Source organism: Arvicanthis niloticus, chromosome 27, assembly GCF_011762505.2.
Source record: "Arvicanthis niloticus isolate mArvNil1 chromosome 27, mArvNil1.pat.X, whole genome shotgun sequence".
Taxonomy (NCBI): domain Eukaryota; kingdom Metazoa; phylum Chordata; class Mammalia; order Rodentia; family Muridae; genus Arvicanthis; species Arvicanthis niloticus.
In genome coordinates this window covers 9,691,472-9,717,636 of record NC_133435.1, presented here as the reverse complement: position 1 = coordinate 9,717,636, position 26,165 = coordinate 9,691,472, and the positions used below count along the sequence as shown (strand labels likewise).

The 26,165-nt window shown below is 37.0% G+C and overlaps 1 protein-coding gene across 5 annotated transcripts in view; it reads right to left on the bottom strand.

Annotated features, from left to right (window-relative positions):
• Window positions 1-26,165, bottom strand: part of Cep126 (centrosomal protein 126) — a 48,332-nt gene that overhangs the window by 8,875 nt on the left and 13,292 nt on the right. For 3 of the 5 annotated variants that reach the window (XR_013107772.1, XM_076926097.1, XM_076926096.1), the window contains exons 4-8: window positions 23,949-24,060; window positions 16,169-16,367; window positions 12,652-14,761; window positions 7,817-7,929; window positions 5,587-5,665 (exon numbers count right to left, since the gene is read on the bottom strand). Coding sequence is in view for 4 of the 5 variants with exons in the window: in XM_076926097.1 (XP_076782212.1) it covers window positions 5,587-5,665; window positions 7,817-7,929; window positions 12,652-14,761; window positions 16,169-16,367; window positions 23,949-24,060 (2,613 nt within the window). In the remaining variant the exon portion in view is untranslated. Of the gene's footprint in view, window positions 1-220; window positions 301-5,586; window positions 5,666-7,816; window positions 7,930-12,651; window positions 14,762-16,168; window positions 16,368-17,537; window positions 17,613-23,948; window positions 24,061-26,165 lie in introns of those variants that run through there. The other 2 variants (XM_076926098.1, XM_076926099.1) reach the window with 2 other exon arrangements.

Genomic DNA, 26,165 nt, shown 5'->3' with positions numbered 1-26,165 from the left:
ACAAGATCCATCTTTCCACAGCATCCAAGAAACACACCTTAACATGAAAGACAAACAAGAATGCAGGATAAAGGGTTGGAAAAGATATTACAAGTAAATGAGACTAAGAAACAAACTGTTTCTTAGTCAAACTTAAGTACATGTAGTGGTTCTAAGAGGCAAGTACACAGCACTAAGTGCCTACATAAAAATTTATAGAAATCTCATACTAGTAACTTACTAGCACAGCTGAAAGCTCTGTACAAAAAGAAGACATCATAACCAAAGGGGGTAGATTGCAAGAAATAGTCCAACTCATGGCTGAAATCAATCAAAGAAAAACAAAACAATGTAAAGTATCAATAAAATGAGTCGGTTCTTTGATCAGTAAGACTGACACACCCTTATCCAATTAACTAAAAGGTGGAAAGAGAATATACAAATTAACAAAACTAGAAGTGAAAAGGGGGGCTTAACAACAGACATCGGAGAAATCCAGAGAATCAAAAGGACATACTTTAAAAACTTGCACTATACTAAACTGGAAAATCTAAAAGAAATGGATGATTTGTCTTAGTACATACCACTTAGCAAATGTTGAATCAGGATCAGATAAGCAATTTAAACTATCCTATATCACCTAGTAAAATAAGAGTCAGTAATTAGCAAAAAAAAAAAAAAAAAAAAAAAAAGCCAAGGGCCATGGTTTTAGTGTAGCATTCTGTCAGACTTTCAAAGGAGAGTTAGTGTCGATAGTTCTCAAATTATTCTACAAAACAGAAGCAAAAGAACACTGCACAATTTGTTTTACAAGGCCACAATTACTCTGATATCCAACATAAAAACCCAACACAGAAAATTACAGACTAATTTCCCTTATGAATATGGATGCAAAATTCTCAATAAAATACACGGAAACAGAATCCAAGATCACATCAGGAGGACTGATTCACCATGGTCAGGTAGGTATCATCCCAGAGATGCAGGAATTGCTCAACATACGGAAATCAGTCAATGTAATCCATTGTATAAACAGACTGAAAGAGAAATCGCATGATCATCTCATTAGGTGTGGATAAGATTTCAGACATATCCAACCCTTGATGATCAAAGTCCTGGAGAGACTCAGGATACAAGCAGCATACCTCAACATCATAAAGACAGTTTAGAGCAAGCCCACAGCCAACCTAATATAAAATACCTTGCGGTAACTCTAGCCAAGTAAGTGAGAGTTCTGTGATAAAAACTTTATGACATTGAAGAAAAAAATTGAGGAAGGTATCAGAAGATGGAAAGATCTCCCATGCTCATGGATCAGTAAGATTAAAATAGCCATCCTGTCAAAAAATTTGATGCAATCTCCATAAAAATACCAACACAATTCTTCACAAATCTTGAAAGGACAATTTTCTTCTTCATATAGAAAAAAAAAAAAAAAAACCCAGGATAGCTAAAATAATTCTGATCAATAAAAGAACTGCTGGAGGTATCACTATTCCAGATTTCAAGTTGGACTGCAGAACTATAGTAATAAAAGCTACATGGTATTGGCACAACAATAGACATATTGATCAATGGAATCAAATTGAACACCCACAAATCCACATACCCATGGGAAAAAAGACAGCATCTTCACCAAATGGTGCAGGTCAAACTGGATGTCTGCATGTAGAATGCAAATAGATCCATACTTATCACCCTGCGTAAAACTCAACTCCAAATGGATCATGGACCTCAACATAAAACCAGATATACTGAAGCTGAGAGAAGAGAAAGTAAAGAGCAGCCCGGGACTCAGAAAAGACTCTTCAGCATACACTGTCAGCACAGGCACTAAGATCAACAGTTAACAAATGGGACTTCATGAGAAGCTTCTCAACAACAAAAGATACCATCATTTGGACAAAGTGGCAGCTTACAGAATGGAAAGATTTTTTTTTTTTTTTTTATTAAATCCACATCTGACAGAGGGCTAATATCCAAAATATATAAAGAACTCAAAAAGTTAGATATCAAGAAAGCAAATAACCCAGTGGGAGGAAAATGGGGTACAGATCTAAACAGACAACTTTCAAAAGAGGAAACTCAAATTGCTTAGGAACAAGAAAATGTCCAACATACTTAGTCATTAGGAAAATGCAAATCAAAACTATTTTGAGGTTTCATCTTAAACCTGTCAGAATGGTTAAGGTCGCTAATACAAGTGACAGCTTCATGCTGGTAAAGATATGAAGTAAGGGAAACATTCATACATTGCTGGTTGAAGTGCAAACTTGTATAGCCACTGTGGAAATCAGTGTGGTAGTTCCTTAGGAAGCTTGCAATCTTTCTACCTTAACATCTGGCTATACTATTCTTGGGCATAAACCCAAAGGATGCTTCATTCTACTATAGAGACACTTGCTCAACCATATTCATTGCTACTCTATTCATAAGAACCAGAAATTGGAAATAACCTAGATGTCCCCCAACAGATGAATTATAAAATAAATTTTGAGTCATAAATAAATAAATAAATAAAAAATAAATGGATAATCGTGTCAGGGTTTGGTGCCTGCCCATGGGATAGATCTAAGATAGGTCAGTCACTGGATGGCCTTTCCTTCAGTTTCTGCTCTATTTTTGTCCCTGTATTTCTTTTAGACAGGAAAAATTCTGTGTCAAAAATTTGGAAGGTGGGCTGGTGACCCCATCCCTCCACTGAGGGCCATGTCTATCTACTGGAGGTGGTCTCTTCAGGTTCCATCTCCCTACTGTTGGGCACAAAACCCTGACACTATTACTGATGCCATGTTGTGCTTGCAGACAGAAGCCTAGCATGGCTGTTCTCTAAGAGGCACCACTAGCAGCTGACTGAGACAGATGCAGATACTTATAGACAACCATTGGATAGAGGTAAGGAACCCCTATGGAAGAGTCAGGGGAAGAATTGAAGGAGCTAAAGGGGATGGCAACTCAATAGGAAGAACAATATCAACTAACCTGGACCCCCAAGAGCTCGCAGAGACTAAGTCACCAACCAAAGAGCATACATGGGCTAGTCCATGGCCCCCAGCACATATGTAGCACGGGACTGCCTTGTCTGGCCTCAGTGAGAGAGAATGAGCCTAATCCTGTAGAGACTTGATGCCCCAGGGAAGGGGGATGCCTAGGGATGGGATAGGTGTGGGTGGGTGTGTACTTTCTCAGAGGGAAATGGGGTGAAGAACTCTGGGAGGGGGGATCAGAAGGGGGGCAACATTTGGAATGTAAATAAAATTAATTAAATTAAAAATAAATAGATAAATAAAAGTGGTATATATATAGCCATCAAAAAATAAAATAATGAAACTCACAGGTAAATGAAGGATCTAGAAAAAAAATCATCTTGAATGAGGTAACCCCTCCTCAGAAACAAAAATAAGGCATGTATTTACTTATATGTGGCTACCAGATGTTAAGTCAATGATAACCAAGATATAACCACAGGTGTTAGGTATAGAGTAAGTGAAGGAAGTATAGAGTAAGTGAAGGTGTTAGGTATAGAGTAAGTAGGGAAGATAGATCTCCCTAGAGAAAGAGACTAGAATAGATAGCTATGGATGGATGGGGGCGTGGAGGGGAGGACTGGAATGGGGAGGATCAAGTAGAGAGCAGGAAAGAAGAGGGAGAGAAGGATCACTTAGAGAGATGGCAAAAATTGAGAGGTTGGATGGAAACCTAATATAGTAGACGTTTCTATATATGTAATATATATATATATATATATATATATATATATATATATATATATATATGAATGAAGGCGATAGAAATGAAATTACCAAACAATGGGGGAGACTGAGTCCCAATTGGGCATCTTGTCACCAAATGATGCTTCCAGTACTGGTGTTGGATTTTATCTAATTGAGATGCTGTCCAAAGCGGTCCCATGGGAACCCCTAAACAACCCATGCTGTTGGCAAGAGTACTGGTGCTTGTCTACATACTGACAGCAAGCCTCACTGCCAAAGATGACATCTACACAACTCATTGAATATGGAGAAGTCCAGCTAACATGTTTTGGCACACTATCAGAGGAGAAATGTAAATACAAGCCCAACGTTATGAGTAACAATGGTGTCCTGTCTGTAAGATATGCTAGTGCAATGGTGGCTCAAAGCTTACAGTCTACTCAACACTGCTTTGGTGATCAAGAACTTGAGACTAGATTGCCCTGGGACCTTTGATAAAACCACTACTACTGTTCTAAAACAAAACAAAAACAAACAAATTAACATGTAGCAATAAAATGATTCCTAATAATATTCTGCAATAGTCACAGATCAGGGCTTTCTCAGCTATCATCAGAGAAGCTTCCACCTGCAGCAGATGGAAGGAATAGATACCCACAGCCAGACAATATGCAGAGTGAGACCTTGGAACACTCAGCTCTAAATGAGAGGTCTCAATCAAATCCCTCCCCTCAGGGATCAGGAAACCCTCAAAGAGGAAGAGGAAAGAGCGAAGGATCCAGAAGGGACAAAGGACAGCAAGCAAACAAGGAGCTCTGAACCCACAAGCTTGACAGACAAGAACTCGGAGACTCAGAGGCAGCATGTGCAGGGTTTGCACCGGGTGGGATCCTAGAGTGGACGCAGTGAGTATACATACTCTCATCCTTAGCCCAAAAGCTGCCTCCAATTGGCAAAGGAAAATTTAGTTTCCTTCAAGGGAGTCTCTGGGGAAACCAACCACTCTTTTAAGAGTGTTCTGCATGGCCAGGTGTAGAAGGCTAATAGAAAACAAACTCAATGGGATCTTAGGAGAGTCCTTGTCTTATAATGTTGTGGCAGGGCTTTTCCTTCCTTCCTTCGTGTGTGTGTGTGTGTGTGTGTGTGTGTGTGTGTGTGTGTGTATGTGTGTGTATGTGTGTGTGTGTGTGTGTGTGTATGTGTGTGTGTGTGTGTATGTGTGTGTGTGTATGTGTGTGTGTGTGTGTGTGTGTGTGTGTGTTGCTTGCGTGCTTGTGTGCCTGCCTGCCTGCCTGCCTATGGTCTATTTGTTTTTCCAAGACAGGTTTTCTTAGTGTAGCTGTCCTGGAACTCACTCTGTAGACCAGGTTGGCCTTGAACTCAGAAATCTGCCTGCCTCTGCCTCCCAAGTGCTGGGTTTAATGGTGTATGTCACCACCTTCTAGCAGGCTTTTCCTTTTTTCAAAAAATCTATCTTATTACTTATATTTTGTTTTCTTTTTAACCTAAAGGTCTTTTGAGTATATATTTTGGCTTCTAGTTTTTTTTTTTTTTTTTTTTTTTATTCTTGAGTTTGCACATGAGAGGGTCTCTGTTCCTTTTACCTTTTCTTGGGCTTTTCTTTCTGTTTGTTTTGTCCTATTCTAATATGTTAGTTTTTGTTTTATCTTATTATTTTGTATTTTGTTACATTTTATTATTCTCCATCTGAAGTCTGTTTGTTTCTTAATGTGACACAGAAAGGGCATAGGTCCAGATGGGAGAGTAAGTGGGGAGGAACTGGGAGAAGTAGAGGGAGGAAACTGTAATCAGGAAATATTATGTGAGACAAAAATCTATTTACAATAAAATGAAAAAAAAGAAAAGAAAAGAAAAGGTGTACAGTAAGACCTACCTTCTTCAGTCTTGACGCCTCTTGTAGCTTGTATTGGTTCACTTGTACTTGTACTTGGCGGGACATTTTGCCCAAAATGCTATAAAAATAGTTTAAATAAAAATATAATTCCACATTTAAAATTCATTATATGTTCATGGTCTTTAAGGAACTTTTAATTGTTGGTATTTTTAGTTATCACTGTTCATATAAGTTGCCAGTCTCTTTTGTTTTGGAGGAGAAATCAAGACCTACTGGGTTAAAGGCTTTTCATGGGGAATGAATATTTTCAAATGTATTACGTCAGTATAAAATTTCAGCTTGTAGTGTTCTCTTGGATAACAAGAAGAGTAAAGAGCACTGGGTGGCAAGCAAGTGTCTGAAATAAAGAACTGTTAAGAATCACACCATACTGTATAGCTGAGCCAGAGTTGTAAGTGATACCCCTCTTTCTCCCCCCCCCCCACCCCCCCGCAGACCTTCTGAGTGTGGCTGATGCTGACAACAGGAGAGTCTCTATAGCCTGGAAGCAGAAGCAGCCACTTCTATGCTGCAGAGAATCTGAGTGCACCATCAGAAAGCGCGACATTCTACATGACCTGAAAAAACCCACCTGTCTCCTGAAAGCAGTCTGCATTACAGTCTGCCTGTGACTTGTGACTTACTTAGCTTTGTCTGTCTGTCTGTCTGAAGACTATGTGACACAGATGGCTGCCACAGGCTCCCTGTCTGAGCTCCATTTTATGCTAGATACAACTAGGATTGAAAAACCTGCTGTAAATGCAAGTGTGATATTTCAATTTCATCTTTTTTTTACATTCTTTGCACACAGAGGCAAAAGATGAGATGCTAAAACATATTTCCTAAGACATGGTGACAAGGACCATTGCTGCAGCAACTATTTCACCAGCCTCTAGAATAAAGAACAAAACCAAACAAAATAATGATAATAACAATTTTCAATTTTAAACTGATTTAGATCCAGAACACTCATGTAGTGGAAGGGTGGCTAGACCATGTGAAGTGTTTAAGGCAAGGCATAGCGACAAGCATGTGAAATGGGAAGTGAAGCTTTGTGGGATGGAGGAGAAAATAACAATACCTTGCAAGACAGTAAGGTAGGATGTAAAAGCAAGAATGAATATAATATAGCACCCAGAACAGTAAAAACAACCCAGAGGGCACTAACTTCAGGCATTTAAAATTTGTTCATTGCTTTGTCATTTTTAACAACTATTTATTATTTTTAAATTTGAGAGTCTTTTTTCTTTTTGAGACAGCATCTCACTCTATGTAGCTCTAGCTGGACTGGAACTCACAGAGATCCATCTCCCTCTGCCTCCCATGTACTAAGATTATAGGTGTGTGATATACCCAACAAATCTGATATAGCTTAATAAAAATTTAAAAAAGGATAATATATTCCCTTTATATATTTTGATATGATTAGTGGGAATAATATGGAAATTCAAAGAGAAAACATTTACTAGTTGTTACTATATTTGTAATCTGGAAGGTATATTCATATTTATTACTAATGTATAAGAATATATTGATAATGAGACCATAATTTATACAAACATAAACTAAATGGCTTGCTTTGCTGATAAGGTTAGATCATAATATTATCTATATTAATCATCTTATGCTTATGAAAATTAATACCTCTTAGGTTGTGGGTGTGGCTCAGTGTTTGCCTTGCATGTAAGAAGCTCTGAGCTTGATCCCCAGTACTGGGAAGAAGTGTGTAAAACACTCCCTATATGAATGGCAAGATCAGCAACCTCTGCCTCAAAATGTACATTCTTTACAGCGCGCCCATTTCAGTTCTATAAAACAGTACAGGAATACTGGAGTAGCGCACACCTTTTTAAATTTCAGCACTAGGGAGGCAGAGGGAATCTCTGAGTTTCAGGATATCCTGGTCTACAGAGTGAGTTCCAGGACAGTCAAGGCCACACAGAGCAAACCAACCTCCCCCTCTAGAAGAAGAAGTCAGTTCTCTTAACCTCTCTCTAGCTCCAGCAATAACTACTTAAAGGTTGTTAAAAGCCTTCACTGGTAACTGATCATATGGACTTAGTCAAATATAATGAGTACAAGAAGCTGCTAGCATTAAGATTCCAAAACTGTGGCATGAATGGCTTTGGCTATGTTCACATTTATGTTGAGTTATAGCTTATACCATGAGCATCTGACTTTTAAGTAGTTTTCTACTTCTAAGAAAGGATTTTGCTAAGAGCATACTTACAGTTGTCTGCTCGGTGTACTTCACTCCTGCAGAGCCAGAGGTTTTCCTTTTCTGCTCTAACAGTTTTTTCCATTTATTTTCAACAATTTGCTTTCTTTTTGTAACAGTAGAATCTTAAACAAATGTTAATATAAGAAATTATGAAAATTGAGTAATATCCACTCAAAATTTCAAGTTACTGTCAATATAGAAAGTTATGTGTGTATCTATATCATCTATATCTATATGTATATCTATATCATCTATATCTATATCATCTATATGTATATCATTTACATCATCTATATCTATATCTATATGTATATCTATATCATCTATATATCATCTATATCTATATCATCTATGTCTATATCTATATCTCCTCTATGTGGCCAGCAGATTTTATTAAGCTTCTCTAAGTTCTATACACGAGACATTTGCAAGAATGCATTCAACACAGTTCCTACTAAGGAGCAAAATATGAGGAATTCCATGAAGATACACAGGACATGTTATTGGCATGTAGGAAGAGCATTGTAGGATTCCAATTTACATTTTCAAAAAATCAGAAATAAAACTTTCCTCATGGCACCACTATTTGTCAGCAAGGCAGAGGTATAGTGTGTAGTAAGTTTAATTACCTTGAAACAAGTCCCCAGGGCAAGAGGTTGTCAATGGCACTGACCTTCTTCTGTGCTCTATTTTAGCAGTGTATTAGTGTGCCCAGGGAAGTGGACTGGTGCATCTCAAGTCATACCTGAACAGGTTCTCATTTGTGATGTCTTAGTACTTGGTGAGGTGTGGGTACATGGGTGCTCCTCACATTGTATTTAGGGTGAGGTGTGGGTACATGGGTGCTTCTCACATCGTTTTCCTGTGCTTTTTGTAAGACTGTTTAACCAAGACCTCATTCTTACAATGCCAATCCCCAAAGATGATGCAAATAATTTAAGCGCAGGTGAGTAAGAGTCACACATAGCTGACACACCCTTTATTCTTGTATAGTTTCCTCACCAGTCTTGACAGTGTAATGCTACTGTGTCTACTTCAGATTTCATGTCACAAATTTAGAAATTATAAAAAAGTAGAAGAGTAAATCTACCTTAAAGTATACTTTGCTATGAGATAGGAGGTGATAATATTTTACTAGCATCCTCATAATTGGTAAGACAGTTGAAAACTGTGCATTGAGCCGGGCGGTGGTGGTGCACGCCTTTAATCCCAGCACTTGGGAGGCAGAGGCAGGCAGATTTCTGAGTTCGAGGCTAGCCTGGTCTACAGAGTGAGTTCCAGGACAGCCAGGGCTACACAGAGAAACCCTGTCTCGAAAAACCAAAAAAAAAAAAAAAAAAAAAAAAAAAAAAGAAAACTGTGCATTGAAACATGATTAATAACGTGAAAGCAAAACCATATTATAGTTCAAAATAAAATGATATTTACAGTTATCTAAAATATATTGTTATATAACTGATATATACACATACACAACTTGTTAGTCTGGAATTGTTGGGTCATAGGATATATATATATATGCTCAAATTTTGTAGATATAAGAATTTTTAGTCCACGTAAATCTTTACCAATCATTGGAAATGTGCCTAATTTTGGTTACTCAAGATGCATGCAGCTGTATCTTAAAGTCTAAGTGTACATTTGCATGTTTATTGTCCATTTGATGGCTTTTATTTATGAAAAGCTTATTCTAGTATTTTGCTTTGTGGTTTTGTGTGTATGTGTGTAGGTCAGAGGACAACTTTATAAGGATTGTGATGGTTTGTATATAGTTGGTCTAGGAAGTGGCACTACTAGGTGATGTGGCCTTGTTGGAATAGGTCTGTCACTGTGGGTGTGGGCTAACCCTAACCTCAACCCTCACTTTAGCTTTCTGGAAGTCAGTATTCTGCTAGCAGCCTTCAGATGAAGATGTAGAACTCTCAGCTCCTCCTGTACCATGCCTGCCTGAATGCTGCCATGTTCCTACCTTGATGATACTGGACTGAACCTCTGAACCTGTAAGCCAGCCCCAATTAAATGTTATCCGTTATAAGAGTTGCCTTGCCTTGGTCATGGTGTCTGTTCACAGCAGTAAAACCCTAACTAAGATAAGGATTAAAAGCATATGACATCATATTTGTTGCAACTTTTTTTTAAAAAATTAGATTTATTCATTTTATTTTCTGATGTTTTGCCTACATGTAAGTATCACCTGTGTACTTGCTGCCCATGGAGGTCAGAAAAGGACACTGGATCCTCAAGAACTTGAGTTCCAGGTATTTGTGAACCACCATGTGGGTGCTGGGAATTGAACCCAGGTCCTTTATAAGAGCAACCAGTGCTTTCAATTGACAAGTCATCTCTCCAACCTTAATTTTTTATTAACATGGGTTTTAGAAAATGAACTCAGGTCCTCAGGTTTGTAACTCAAGCTCCTTACTGAATGCATTATCTTCCTAGTCCAGTGATGATCTTTTTGAGGAGCTATCTGTAGTCTGCAGTTGTTCAATTAAAGACCACTATCAATATTGCTGTGACAGTATTTTGCACATGGAATTTCTTTAAGGCAGACAATCTAGATAATTAGGATGGGCTTTGATTCAACCACTGTGGATACTGGTGCTAGCTGTTGTGCAGTCAGTCTGTTCTTATAACTTGTCCTACAGATGTTACATTTGCCTGCCTGAGCACCATGTTAACTTAAATCAATGCTTTGCAACAGACCTCTTTATGCTTCTTTCCTTGGTACAGCTTCTCTGGCTTAGACCTGGCTGATAGAACTGGTCTACAGTTTTATATTTATTGTAGTCTTTTATACATTTTGCCTATGAGTCTTGATTAGATCAGTGCATCACAAATATCTTCCCACTTGGTGTTATGCCACTTCAACCTGTTGATTTTTTTTGTATAAAAAAAAAGATCTCCAATTTTAATGTACAAGTATCATTCTTAATTGCTTATAGTTTTTACATAGAGTAAAACAAATCTCATATTATTCTAAAATATTATATCTACAGCTTTTTTATTTTTCAAATTTAAATCTACAATTTACATGGAATTTATTTTTTATATGAGTAAATGAAGGGTTACTTTTACTGATTGTATATAGTAACCCAACTGAATGATAAAATGAACCTCCTTTCCCAGGTATGCATTGCCAACTTTGTTAAAAATTAAGCAATTAATTATGTGAGCCTGTATTATATTGATATAAATATCATTCTGCAGATGCTACACTGTGCTAATTATTGTAGATTTAGATACACTATCTAGTAATGAAAGTTTTAAACTTTGTTCTTGAGATTACCTCAGCTATTCTTGGTATGTGCATTTAATAATGTAAATATTAGAGTCTGGCAATTTTCACAGAGCCTGTTGCAACTACATGGCCTCAACATGTATGCATTTTCTTCTCCACTCAAATCTTCTTTCATTTCTCTTTATGGTATTTTTAGTCTTCTCTATAGGAGTCATTAAAATCTTTACAGTCAATTATTCTCATAGGCTTATATTTTAAATGTTATTTAAGACATACCATTATTAAAATTTCTAGGTCTGACCCTTTGAAATCCTAAAACATTTTGATTATTATTCTAACTTTGTTTAAATTGCCATTTCCACCCGGCTTTGCATTCAGTCTGGGATCCTGTCCTGTCTGCCTAGTAAAGCATGTTGTGCTCCTCAGTAGCAGGCAACACCGCTTTCTCTGCCGCTGCCTCTTCCCACTAGGTTTCTTTTGGCTGACATCCTTTGCCTCTGAGGTTTACTTTGACCTTTGTCTGAGGCCCTTCTAAGTAGGCTTATTCATTATAAAAGTTTTTTCATGTTCAGATGAGGATAGATACAATTATTTCACTGTAAGGAATTAGTCTGTGCTTTAGAATATGACCCCATGTAATGTGCTTCTTGGCCTTTTAACTTCTACAATCATTTTACTAATCTTTTTAGTGTTTTCCTCAGTCTCTCTTCATTATTCACAGCCTTCAGTCTTGCTTCCATAATCACCCTCCTAACACTCAATTGACAAGGCAGAAGCCATGCAGCCCTCCCAATTCTTTCCTACTCCGCTCCCAATCCCCCCCACCCCCCTCTCTCAGTTCACTGTTATCTCAAAAGAACGAAGTTTACACTATCCATTTAGGCCCATGTGGTGAGGACAGAAATGATCTCAGCAGAATAGAAGCAAATGAATAAATTCCCATACAAGAAAAATAACACCCTTTAATGTATAAGCCATCTGAACAACTCTTACTCTTCTTGATTACTGTAGAGTCTGGTATATCATATTTTAACAACTGTTTATCATAGGGTTTTAGTTAAAAAAAGAAATAGAGGATTTAGAGCCACTGAGATTTGAATTAAAATATCACTGATGATTAGAGACTTAGAACATGAAAAAGAAATCCATCATTATTTATTTTATATTATCTAATTTGATACATTCAGTTTTTTAGAGATATTGCAAAATTAATGTTAAATCATGAGACAGTTTCAGTCAAAGAAATTTAAAACCTAGATTTTTGTAGAGAAGTACTGAACAGATTTAGGTTACATTCTTTACATTTGATTTTCTATCTACTAATATAGTTTGTATTCATCTAATTGATGAAAGTCTTGCGGCTGGAGAGATGACTCATTAGTTTAGAGCCCTTGTCTCTATTACAGAGGACCGGAGTTTGCTGGCACTTATGGTTAGTGGCTAACAAGAATCTGTAACTTAAGTTGCATGGGGATCTGACACCCTCTTCTGTTCCAGGACAGCCAGGGCTATACAGAGAAACCCCATCTTAAAACCACCTTCCCTCCACACCCCACATCCCCATCAAAAAAAAGAAGGTATAAATTTTAAATTTTATACTTACCAGTGGTCCTGTCATTTTGGCGTCCACTGATTCTTCTTCTCCATGGGAGAACTGATTCTTCTTCAGTATTCCTATGAGTCAAAGACTGGTAGGTTTCTTCACAAACAGGATTTCTTTGGGTACAATATACTGCTCCGTCTTTCTGGAAAGCTGGGCCATTTGAATTGGCTTTTGCTGAGGTTTGGCACTCAGAAGAGTAAGGACTTGGTAGAGCTGGGCTCACAGCAGGGAAGTTAGAACAAGTGTCTGAGGATGGGAGACTACTTTCTTGAGTCCCCTGGTTCAAATGGTACTCTGTTGGAAGCACAGATGCTGAACTTAAACAGCTATGTGTCATGACATTTTGAGAATGTTCAGGTATGGCTGATTGACATGGAGTCATTTGCATATTTTTACCACTTTTAATGTTTGTTAGTGGTTTAGGTGAAGGCTGAGGTATAACTGGTTTGTCCTGAGTTTGGGCCAGTGTGTTGGCTTTGCTTGAAGACTGTGGTTGTCTGACAGGGGGTTTTCTGTTCTGTACAAGGCCTTTCTGGACCTTTGAAGACCCTGTTCTTCTAGTGAATTTTGTTCCTCTCTGAGCCTTAGCCTTATGAGTCTTAGAGTCACTAGCAGGTACAGGGGCTTTGCTTTCTTCCCTTCTGCAGGCTGACCAGGCTTGTTTGGCAAAGCTATAGCCAAAAGATACAGAAGAGTTCAAAGGCACACTGTCCATTTCATATTCTCCTAAATTAGTAACATTTTCTGAGACAGAATCAGCCTTGGCACTCTTTCCACCACCAGAATGTACAGGACATTCAGGAAAACTTGCCAGGTTGCAGGAGCCACTGTTGGTGTGACAGTGCTGTAACCACTGTGGAGCCATTCCTGCTCTGTTCCTCACTGGGTGGCCATCATTTACACCATTTTCTATGTTAGTGCTTTCATCAAACCACCGCAGTTTTTTACTAGTCTTTGATATTTCTGTACCTTTCGCTTTCTGTTTTGTTAATTCTATACTATCTCTAATAGTTTCTGCCTTTTGGTGTCTAAACTTAAAACCTTGATTCATAACTAATGCTCTCAAATAATTATGTTCATATCTGGATTCTTTCTTTAATATACTCTTAAGCAGCCGCACCCCATTTTGTTCATGGATGCTGTGTTTCATGCTGTGCTGGTCTGGCAAGTCACAGTCAGAAGGGTTGTTACATAGTGTTGCTGATGGGCCACTCTCTTTTTGTTTTCTATCATCTGAATTAGAATTTTCAAGGGCACAGGTAGTCTGAAAATTGTCTGGAAATAAAGACTTTTCTTTATTGCAGTTGAGATGTTTTATCTTTTCATGTTTCACATTTTCCAACTCATCTAACTTATCAGAACACTGCACAGGGTCAACTTCTTTTATTTGTGTGTTGTTCTCTGCTAAAGGCCCACCTGACTGTGAATTAGGTGACAAAATTAGTACAGATGAAGCAGGAACTGAAACAGTTTTGCTTTCCCAAGTTATCTTGGAAGGTGTCTCTTGGACAGAAAATGAAGCTACTTCCTGGATCAGAGATTCTGGGGTAGTCCAGGCTCGACCAACTCTGAATGCTGGGCTCTCAGTATGCAGGGGCCTCTCCCTTTGGAACGCTCCATCAGTGGGAGTACCTGTCCTCACAGCATTGCTTTCAGCAGTGCTTTCTCCTTTTCTATCTCGTGCAACTACAGACGGACTGCACACAAAGACCACTGGGTCACTAGTAGTTCTTGTGGTTCTTCCCACTGCTCTGCTCAAAGCAGGTGGATTTTGTTCTTTACTATTCAAACATTCCCACGAGGGCACAACATTAGATTTAATTAAAATATCTGAAAAAGATGCAACAGGCTGAGTATTTTGAGCATCTAAGTTTGTAAGCCAATTGTTTATATGCTGAGTTTTAGAGAATGACAGTTTATCTTCATCAAAGCAGTTTAAATGAGCTGATTGTAGATTTGCAGACTTGAGGGGAGCAGAGTTCTGCTGGACTGACGTGGAAGGTTCCATACTAAGTGTGATGTATATTCCTTCACGCTCTCCAGCCTCAAGACTGTCTATACTTGAGAGAGTTTCAGAATTGGTTATCTGATTAACTTCATCACAAAATTTCTGAGGGGGAAAAAAGAAAACCACTGTTTTGTGCTGTAGACTAACAGTATTATTACTGATTTTAATTCTCCTTGAAACAGAAAATAATGTGAATGAAACAGTATAGGTATAACATAAGCAGCCCAGCTCATGGCAAACAGTAAAAAAGTAACAAAATCCTAATACTTCCTTCCATTTCAACTTCTGGCCACCAGGATCACTTAGAAATAACTACTATTCCACTTGGGTATGAAGTTTCTTAATACTAAGTTAATTCTGAAAAAATATTTGTTTATAAATTATATATTCTTCCCGAAACCTTCATTAGACTTAAAGAGACTCTTAAAAGTTTTTTGACACAGCAGCCATCGAATACCAGTAGCTCTTTGGCTAGAATGTGTCTTCATGAATCCTTCTGCCTTTCATGCTGAGATTGTGGTGACCCTGGAGAGGCTACCAATAGTCCAATTGGTTATTTTATACAGATGCCCACATAGGCCGTACTAAGTGCAGTCCGTGGGTTTAAACAACAAAGCATACCAGGTTGGAAAGAAAAGTGGTGGTTACCAGGAATAGAAGGACAGGATTATGAGTATTCATTAAAGTCTCAAACAATAAAGAAGAAATAAAAAAGAAAAAGAAAAAAGAAAGAAAAGAAAATGAACTTTTATGACCCTAATGTGAACTTTCTGTTGGTAGGAAATATATTCTTTGTATAAAGGACTGGAGTGAGGCTTTCAACTGTGGCTTCATGTAAGAGATGAAGATCTTCATAAAGACAAACAAGCGAGGGAGGACCAGAAGTTCAAAGATTGCTTGCCCTGGTTAGATAGTGAGTTTGAGGCCAGGCTGGGCTAAATTAGATCCTGTGTCAAAACAAAATCCACTCCATGGATCTCACTTGGGAATTGAACCAGCAGGTTCCAGCAGGTTCAATTCCCAAATGAGATCCATCGAGTGGTCTTAAACTTATTTTACATTTTCTTATTGAAGTATGTGGATTTACGTTCAAAAACTATCGGTTTTAGGGGCTGGAGAGATGGCTCAGTGGTAAAGAGCACTTACTGTTCTTTTAATTAATAACCTAATGTCTATATGCGTTATAATTTTAGGTCATTTTTTGTACTATACTCTCAAATAAGAATACTTATATTATACTATACCTTCAAACACCTCTTATGTTTGTCAGAAAATAACATTCACAAAGCATATATATATATATTAAATAGATGGAAAAAGAAGAAGCAGAAAGAAAAATGGGAAAAGGTCAAGAACAACCCCAAGTTTTCTTTTAGCACCTGTGATGAAGTTGTGCTGACTCATCGGCAGCATTTTTTTTTTTTTTGGCCCCCTTTTGACAAACACTGAGAAACAGGGCAGAATTATTACTACAGATTAAAACACTAGTAAAATAGTTATAGTTCATACTTGCAAATCGCTTAAATGTTGATCCTCTAGGAGTTTCTGTGTCTCCTCCAGTTTAAGCTGGAACATATTTTTGCTAGTAGCTAGGTTTGCTATGTTGTTTTCCTTCATTTCTTTATTATGGTTAATTCTGCGTACGAGATGTTTTTGATGTTTGTGATCATTTTTTGACAACGTTGAACGCAAGGTAGAATCTATAGCTCTGTGAACAAGATATAAAAAAATTTAGTACATTTAATTGAAATGAACTTATTTCTGTAAGTATATATAAAATGACACAATTGTGTACTATGTGCATGTGTCTAGATAATTACATATAAGGATATTGGAGAAATATATAGAACATTATAATGGGACTTAAAGGCAGTGAGACCAGCGTGCCAGTAAAGAAGAGCATCACAGAAGGATGCTCATTCCTTCATGACTTTGATTACTAGATTCCATTTTGTTTATCACTTGGGCTAGGGTAGAAATCCTGTGAATTTGTAGCCAGTTTTCCTTTCTCTAGATATATATTTTAATATTTACTAGCTTCTGTTCTTGGTGTCATGGCCAAGGTGTCATGGTGGGGATTCCTGTATCCCTGAGAGAGTTGGCTGAGATTTAAGCAGATAGAAGTTATGAATGCTTTGTCAGGGTAGGTATGAATGTTTTCCCTATATGGGATTGTGGCTCTTCCTCAACCGTGAACATAAACCATTATTTTCAGTTTGTTTCAGGAATATAATCAGAAATACAAACATATATATATATTTTTTTATGCTACTGAAGGAGTGTCTTCAATGTCGTCTACTTTAGTGTGTCCAATCAGGACATTACCTTCTTTAACAATGTTGTACTGTCTGGAAACTCAGGGCACCTCTTCTACTAGATTCTTTTGTGCTTCCTGGAAACTCATAGTTTGTTCCATTTTAGTATATACACTAAGTGAAAACTCCAGTTCCTCCAAGGATAAGGTGATGATGAAGGACACAGAGAATGAGTCCTGTACTAAGGCCAGCTGCATGAATCCCAAGGACATTTATCACCAACTCAGTTCTTTCCAATTAAATCAGGATAAACAGTTTGAAGGTGGCATACTGCCACATGTGACATATAACTATCTCCAATACCCATATATGTCTTTATTTAGACAGACCAGAATTGTTGAGGTCAATGATTTACTACATTCCTAATTATTCCTTTGTTATCACCAGGAGATCAGGGCTAGTGAGAAGGGATTTAGTACACATTCTTGAACAGTGATGGCATGTTTGTCGGTTTTTTTTTTTAAACACTTTTCTACTTTTACATCATCTTTCCCCTTTAGTCACCCTTCCCAAACAAAATAGGAGCTAAATCTACCAATGTCTAATAAACTGAATTTATTTACCTTTAAAGTTGTCGTCTCTCAACTTTTTCTTCTCTATTTCTTTCTTCTCTACTCCACTTTCTTCTTTCCTCTTCTCTACTTTCTTCCCCCAGTGAGGAGGATTGAAGGGATGGATAGGAATCAAAGGAGATGGGGAAGTTGAGATCGAGATAGAGTGAAGCATGGGAGGAAAGGAAGACGAAATCATAAAAGAGGAGGAAGGAGGTGGCACTGGAGAGGGAAAAGCCAGATAAGCTGGAGGCAAACAGGGAGAGGAAGATGAATTCAAGGGAGAGGGCAAAAGAGGGACAGATGAAGCAGGTAAGGGAGGGGAGGTGGAAGGAGGTGGTGAAGGAGAAGAACGTATGGATGAAGAGGAAGAGACTGCTCCCAAGGATGGAGAGGATGTGGAAGTAGAAGGTGACGATGGCAAAGAAGAGGATGGAGAATGACAGGGAGGTGGGTGGGAGAGAATTAAGGCAGGCAGATGGTCTACAAAGGCCTGACACTGATTTGACAATGCTGTGGCTTGTGGAACAGATTTCTGAACTGACTGACAAGCATCAAACCTACAAGAATGTTCAGGCAAAGGAGTGATACAAGAGAGGGGTGGGGCTGGTTGATTTGGATGTCTGGATAAACTGGAAGGCTTCAAAACAGGGAGAGGTTCCAAGGGGGTTGGAGAAACAACCAGTCGAGTTGGAAGGGAACGGCGGATAAGCGCAGGCATTAGAGTTGCTTGGGTAGAATTCTGTGCTGCAAGGAACTGTTTGGGTCTGAAAGTTTTATAAAATAATCTGTTCTGTGAGTCAGGATCAGGAATGTTGGGAGAACTTCGGGATGGGGGAGGTCGAAGGACAGGTGGCCCAGAAGGAATAGGGTCTGGTAGATTATGGAAATTGTTAGAAAAGCTAGAAGTAACTGGGGTTGGAGGGTGAGGGAGGTATCTGATAGGATAAGATAGTAATGGGGCTTGTACAAAGGTCTTTGGAAGAGTAGAGGGGACAGACGGAAGGACACAGGTCTTGGGGGTAGGAAAAACTGGATAGCTAGGAAGACTTTCAGGATGATGGGACAGCAATGGGGCCCGTGAGGCAGACAGCTGGCCCGAGGAGTAGGGATCAGGATTGGAGATAGCTGGACAAGCAGGAATGGATCTGCATAGGTGGCAAAGTATTTGGACAGGCAAGTAGAAAGAACCTCATTAAGATTTTAAGAACTCTTACTGGGCTGCCAGTGAGTGTTGACTGATTTTATTCTTTGGGGGTCCTGCTTGATCTTCCATTGGTCAGCCACAGCCCTCACCCTGACTGACTGAAACATGTACATGGATGATTCAAGTTCACCTGTCTTCTCCTTTCCAAGTCTGATACACAGATATGGGCTGTAACATCTAGTTTAAACCACTAGTGTGAGGATCAAAGGCAGACATCTCAGGGTATTAGTGGTTCAGAAGGGCCATTTCATCACAAATACATGGATATTGGAGATAGATAGATATCTAACAAAATCATTTTGTTAGAGAGTTTATCCACCAGAAATGCCAAACAGATTAGCTTTGTGATAAATTGTTTGTGATGAAAGGTTGATTATTTCTCATATTTTAAAAGTTAGTACCTTATTAATATACCTCATTATTACCTGAAGTAGTTCCTAAAACTGATTCTTATGTTTAAATTGAGGCTTAAGCATTAGTCTCCACTTTTCCAAACAAATTTCTGTTTTAGATTATAACATTAGCATCTCAAAATATCTTAATTTACAACTAGCATTTCTATGTTTAGAACCACCTCTTGGGTCGAGGCTAAGTGGTAGACTTGCGCAAAGGCCTTCTCAGTCCCCAGCACCACGACTCCTGCTCTAATCTGCCTCTCAGGAACTGCTTCTTGGTATCACTTTATTTCTGAACCTACTTTAGGTTTATATTCCACTGAAATGTATTTCTAACATGACAATAGCTTATTAATCTTTGTAAAAACACTTGCAATTAATTTATTTACAAAAAGCCAATAAGTGATCATTAATAGTCTAAAATTTCATACTTATATATATAGTATTTATAGTTTGTAAAATACTTAATATATAATATTTAACACTATCAGCTATTTGGGGAGAACAATTCAACTTTTTATTAGTTAACCATAGTATTTTCTCTCATAGATTACATATATTTGCTTTTCAAATGAAGACTTATGCTACATATGTAGGCGATCATAAAGACACAGTCAAAGTATATTATAAAAACACAAAACTAGGTATTTTGACACAGAATGAAGATTATTTCTCAGAAACACAATAAATAATACTTAGTTATTTTAGTATAGATTTGCTAAAATAATAACATAATGCCTCAGAAGAATTGAAATTATTTTGACAGTTTAACCCTTCTAAGATTGTAAGCAACTGCACATTGCTGAGCAAGAAAAACAACCATGCTTTCATTCATTGTACAAAAGAGGTGTTTTTAAAATGAAGAATATCTGATTAGCACAAAATACTAATTGAACACAGAAAAAAAAAAAAAACCCTGGAAAGTGAAAAGTCTCTGTATAAAACTGCTAAGTAGTTTAGAAGTTTTAAAGTCAGAGTTCCCTGTGAACTCAACTGCCTTGGCTACTGTGTGCTGCCATCTTTTGTCCAGACAAGCTTTTCCATACTATTCTAAAGTCATACTGCCTTCATGTCTCTGACTTTGGTTTTTAATGCATTTCTAGCTTGCTTTACTTCAATGTGTTGCTTTGATGAACTACTTACTTAGCCAATTACTGTAAAAATAGAAATGTGACCACTGTCTTTAATGGCCTTTGTTTTCTAGCTCTCATCTTTTTATAGTTCTCTGGTTGCCCCCTTTTAAGCTCACTCTTGAGGCCAGCGTTTTTGAAGTTTTGAATTTGGAGACCCTCTTCTTACTCTACCAGAACTCCTCATGGAGTCTTGTGTAAACTGATTGTGATATTGTCTGTATCTGTATATGTCTGTAAAGGGTTAAAGTTATCCTTTTAGCCTTCTCAGGATAGATCAGTACTGGGGTACCTTTCTAAGTTGGTTCTTTGGGAATGGTTTATCCACTGTGATTGCATTGTTCTACAGTGGTGCTGTCATTTGTAGGAGCTATGAACTCAGCAAAGACTAGCTTTCAAATGCTTTGTGGCCTTCCCTGAACGATGTTCCTATCCAAGGACACTGTCATGTTACCACATGACATTCTGATTGATTGCTTAACTACAAAAAGTACTTGTTTTTGATGACTATCTTACTCATTTGTACTCATAGCTTCAGGTCAGGTTCTGCCCTCAGAGAGTTAATTGACATCTATGGTATTTTCTCTTATTTCTGGTATCCTCCCTTATTTCTGGAATTCTTCTAACATGTATAGCACTAGAATTCAGTATACTGAACAAAACTATAACCTGGTTTGGGAAACAAAAATACTCAAAAAATTAAGTAACAATAGAATCACATCCTTCATCTCTTCCTAGTCATCTTTGTCTCAATTTTGATTAAAAATTTAACATTTATAATTGGACTCCTATCTTCTGATGAAAAAAGCTTAAATAAAAAAAAATTAAAAATCAACATATTCTCCCTTTCAGTGAAGTTCACTGTAAAAACCTTGCAAATAAATAAAAACATTACACTTCAAAATTAATCAGACTCTATAAGTTAATTAAGTCTACACAACTTAATGAACATATCCATTAGAATTGCCATTTGAAATGGAAATTGTGAAGCTTCACATGAAAATTTACATTTTAGTACTGAATATTTTATGCACATATCCACCATCAAACCAAAACTTTCATGATGAAATTAGCACTAGAGAAACAGTTTTATTATATCCTTTCATAACTCATATCCATTCTTATATTCACTCCTTCCTTATCATCTTATTATATTTAGCTGTTTTCTTGTTATACTGTACCCTCAGTATATTTGTTTACATATATACATGTATATATTGGCTAGAGAGACATATAAGAGAGGACATATGGTTTATGACCTTATTTGATAATGTACACATCCATCCATGTACATTTTTAACTTCACTTTTCTTTATAGTTGAGTAGTGTTCATGTGTTTATATACATATATATGTGCACAAACATATCTCATGTGTATATACCATATATACATATATCTTGTATATGTATATATATATATATATGTGTGTGTGTATATATATATATATATATATATATATATATATATATATATATATCCAGGAGTGAAATAGCTGAGTTATATGGTAGTTCATTTTTTACTTTTTTGAGAAGTCTCTAAACTTCTACTCAACATATTCTCACCTTTACCTTGACTGTTTTTATTTTCTTTATGCTATCACACCAAACTTATAATGTATTTTTTCATGAAATATTGTTTTTTTCCTTTCTTCCTTTCTCCATTATCTATTCTCTCTTTATTATACACAATAGTCTATAATGATTATAATAGTATGTTTAAAGATGATTTTGTTTGCTTAAAATTCTCTTAAAAATTCAGGAATAAGTGCATATTCTATTTCTTTTAAAATCCTTCTTTGTACTTTGTGTGTATATACATACATACTAGAGAATGCATGTGGAAGTCAGAGGGCAGCTACATAAGTTGGTTCTCTCCTTTGACCATGTGGGTCCTGGGGAATCAAATGCAGGTTGACAAGCTTGGTGGCAGGTGTATTTACCCACTAAGCCTTTGTTTTGTTTTGTTTTTCAAGACAGGGTTTCTCTGTGTAGCCCTGGCTGTCCTGGAGCTCACTCTGTAGACCAGGCTGACCTCGAACTCAGAAATCCACCCGCCTTTGTCTCCCAAGTGCTGGGATTAAAGGTGTGTGCTACCACTGCCCGGCTCCTGCTAAGCCTTTTTGATGGCCGCAACGTTTATATTTCTTAATATACACCTCTCTCTCTAATCTCATATCTAGGTAAGCTCTTAGTATTTGTATTCTCTGACTCACCTATATTATTGTTGTTGTTGTTTTTGACAGGGCCTCATGGTCCTGAACTTTTATCTTCTTGCCTCCACATCATGAGCTCTGGGATTAAAGACATGCACCTCCATTCCTGTCTCAAAATATGGGTCTCTCTTCGTCTCTTGCCTCCTCCCCCCTCTCTCTGTAGTTCTGGGGGGGTGGTCAAGCCTGGGTCTGGTGCATGCTAAGCATTTTCCCACCGAGTTACCGTGGATTCAACTACACTTTACCCTGAATATATCATCGCTTTGTCACGTGTGCTCACCATTATGTCTACAGTGCCATTCACCACTTGTCCTGATTAACTCATATTTTCTTCAAAGCTTGGCTGAAGCATTCCTTTTTAAATGAGATTCTTCAAAACAGAGAGTAGTTCTTTTCTAATGAATACTGAAAGGATTAAATTATGTTTAAGCTCTAATCAAAAGAATTTCTGACCAGAGAAATTCTAAAAATAAAATAATATTTTGTATAGGTAAAATATTAACAAAATTTACAGCCTGAAACTATCAACTTCCTACAAGTAAGTATTCTGATTATTACTACTCATTTGATGTAAATCTATGTATTTTACGTGGTGCTGGTGCTCCATCCCAGGCCTTACACAGGTGAAGCAAATGCTCTCCACTGAGCTACACCCACAGTCTCAGTGCTTTCTACAATGTCATTTTACTTCTCTTTGAGGTTATATACTACGGATTATATATGTATTTTAATTTAAAAATGATTTATTTTTATATCATATGCACTGGTGTTTTGCATTTATTTGTAAGAGGGCATCAGATCCCCTGGAGCTGGAGTTACAGACAGTTGTGAGCTGCCATATAGTGCTGGGAGTTGAACGTAGGTCCTCTGGAAGAGTAGCTAGTGCTCTTAACCACGGAGCCACTTCTCCAGCCCCTAGGGATTGCATTTTTAACAGTCTATTCCACATTGCTTTCCAATGCTTCATCTAGTTCTCTGAATGTAATAACAAAAAATATTTGGAAAAAATGAAAAATACATTTACTGGAGGAAGCTTAGTCCATGCTGTCCCTTTTATATGCTTTAGTTAGGAAAAGCTGGAGAGAACCAGAAATAAAAACTGTAGTTTTTATTGAGATAACAACAAAATTCTGAGTGAAGAAAAAATACCACTACAACTACAAAATTATTTTTTAAACTAAATACAATTTAAACAATTGTATCTCTTTAGTATAGACAATAAACACCAATATATTAAGTGTTGATACTTTTCATAGAAAATGATTCACTATTGGCAGTATTTGTACTACCAGAGTGTAAGACACCAAATTACAATTCTGACTTAATAATTTGTGAAAAAAACTAAACAAATTCTAAAACAAAGATAAGATGTAACCAATAAAAAAGATGACAAATTCATCAAGTATAAAGCCATTTGATTATTATATAAAAGAGATAACAGTCTAACAACATTAATGTAGTTATAATAAATTACTCACCGCCAGTTTGTTGCTGTCCTGTGGGAAAGAGGAATGTTTACTTCTGATTTTAAGTTGGATTCTTGAATTTGTTTCAAGGCTTCTTCTAATGGAGGAACTGGATTTTGAAAAACTAACAGAACAGTAAAAAACAAAGAAAAAATCAATAAAGAATCATTCTATCAATGGTGGTTTCTTGATATATAATTTTATTGGCCAATAAAATATTTCAAAGCTCTTGTATAATATATTTACAATAGAATAAATATTTTAAATTTGACATGTAAGTCGTAAAAACAACTGTTACTTTGAGATTTTCATCATCAATTCTATGACAACATTTATTTCAAAATATGGAACTTTGAAAAATGTATAGGCATACACACACACACACACAAACACACACACACAAACTCCTTCATATTTGATCTCATTGTCTCAAAATTTTATGACAAATTTTAGAATATTCACATGAATAAAATTTACAAAGTCAACTAATATGAGCAGTTACAGAGCTTATTTTAAGCACTTTTCCGGAAAGTATGCTCATCCTGTCTGACACAGGTGCTGTTTGAATTTTACAGCTGAGAAACTAAGGTAAGAAGAAGGCAAGTGATGTCCTCACAGTCATATGTTATACAGACACTACCCTACACTGCTCAGTAAAACTCTCCTCCATTTTGCTTTCTGTATACATCCACTTTCAAAGCCTTCAAATGTGCACTTTGGTAATCAACATATTCTCTTTTCCTTACTTCTAATGTTCCCCTCACTGTTTTTCAAAAATGCTGCCGGTCTTGAATCCATTGCATATGGAGACATTATGTTCCACTCATCAAATTCTATACATAGTTCTCCAAGCCTAGAGGTAGAGCAGATGATTTTCTAGCTCTAACTCTTCATGGAAACCTAACACTTAAAAAAAAAAAAAAAAAAAAAAACCCTTTTTACTTTAAAACATTCATGTCAATTACTTCCCCACTATTCTATTGTTTGTACTCTTTTCCAAAATGTTTAAACAAAGCCAGTATACTATTACACAGGAGTTAATTCAAACTTGAACTCCAGATACAAGAGAGGGTAATGGAGGTGAATATGATAATAATATATTATTATATACATGTCTGAAAATATCAAAATAAATTAATGACATATAATAAAATTTGCTAGTATACTACCATATCTAGCAGCATATTGCTATTTATTAATGCATATTATATGTAGTGCTCTCTGCCACGTTTCCAAGGCACTGTTTTCCTTGTAGCTTTTCTTCTCCTACATTTCATAATCCTATCGATTATGATATCTGAGTAGATTACCTCTTATGTCTATATACAGTTACAGGTTAACTGAGAAATTTAATACCTCTTCCCAACGTTAAGTCTCCTTCTAGCCTAATCTTCGGTATATTTCTGCTTTCTTCCACATTCCATATTGTCACTATAGCTGCCCTTCTTACAAGCATATCTCAGTGTGAGAGGCCCCTCTGCTACCCATTTCCTTTTCTTAGTAAGAAAAGATTGTTAGGAGTAGAAACATACCCATTAAGGAAGTTCCAGCCTCCTTACAAATAGAGCCAAACAGGTAAAAGCACATGAACAAGGGGGATTCATTGGCATAACATATTTTCCTCTTTTTTTCTGTCTAGACCACCAATCTCATAGTTCATGATCTAGCAGCTACCATTTTTCAAGAGTAAAGATAGAAACCGTCTAGAAATTGGTAGCTGAACGGAAGCAGAGTCTTTGTTCTGAAACTTTACAACCATGCAACCAGCTCTTGACCCTGACTTCAGGATTCATTCTATAAGAGAACAAAAATCCCTAGTATGTTTTGGTGTCTTCTGATTATGTCAGTGTTCTCTGCAGCTCCTGTTTATATTAAGATTCCTTACTGACCCAGAAATGACTGACTTTCCAGTTAGAAAATGGCATTTTGTCTAGAGATGAACTTTTTTAGTATGGCATACATAATTTTTCAGGAGTTGGCTCCAGCTTACTTTTTTAAGTTTCAAGTTAATATTTTTCTCTTCTTACCACCCTAACTTATGTGTCAGATACATTGAAAGACACATTTCGTTAGTATGGGCTGTTCCTTCTGTCTGGGCTACCCTTTATTGTTCTCTTTGCTTGGTAAGATACTGATTCAAGAGTCATGAATATTATTTTTCTAGAAACAATGACCTAGCATCTTGACATAGGTTTAGCATTCTTCCCTATGTTTTCCCAGTAGTTGTAC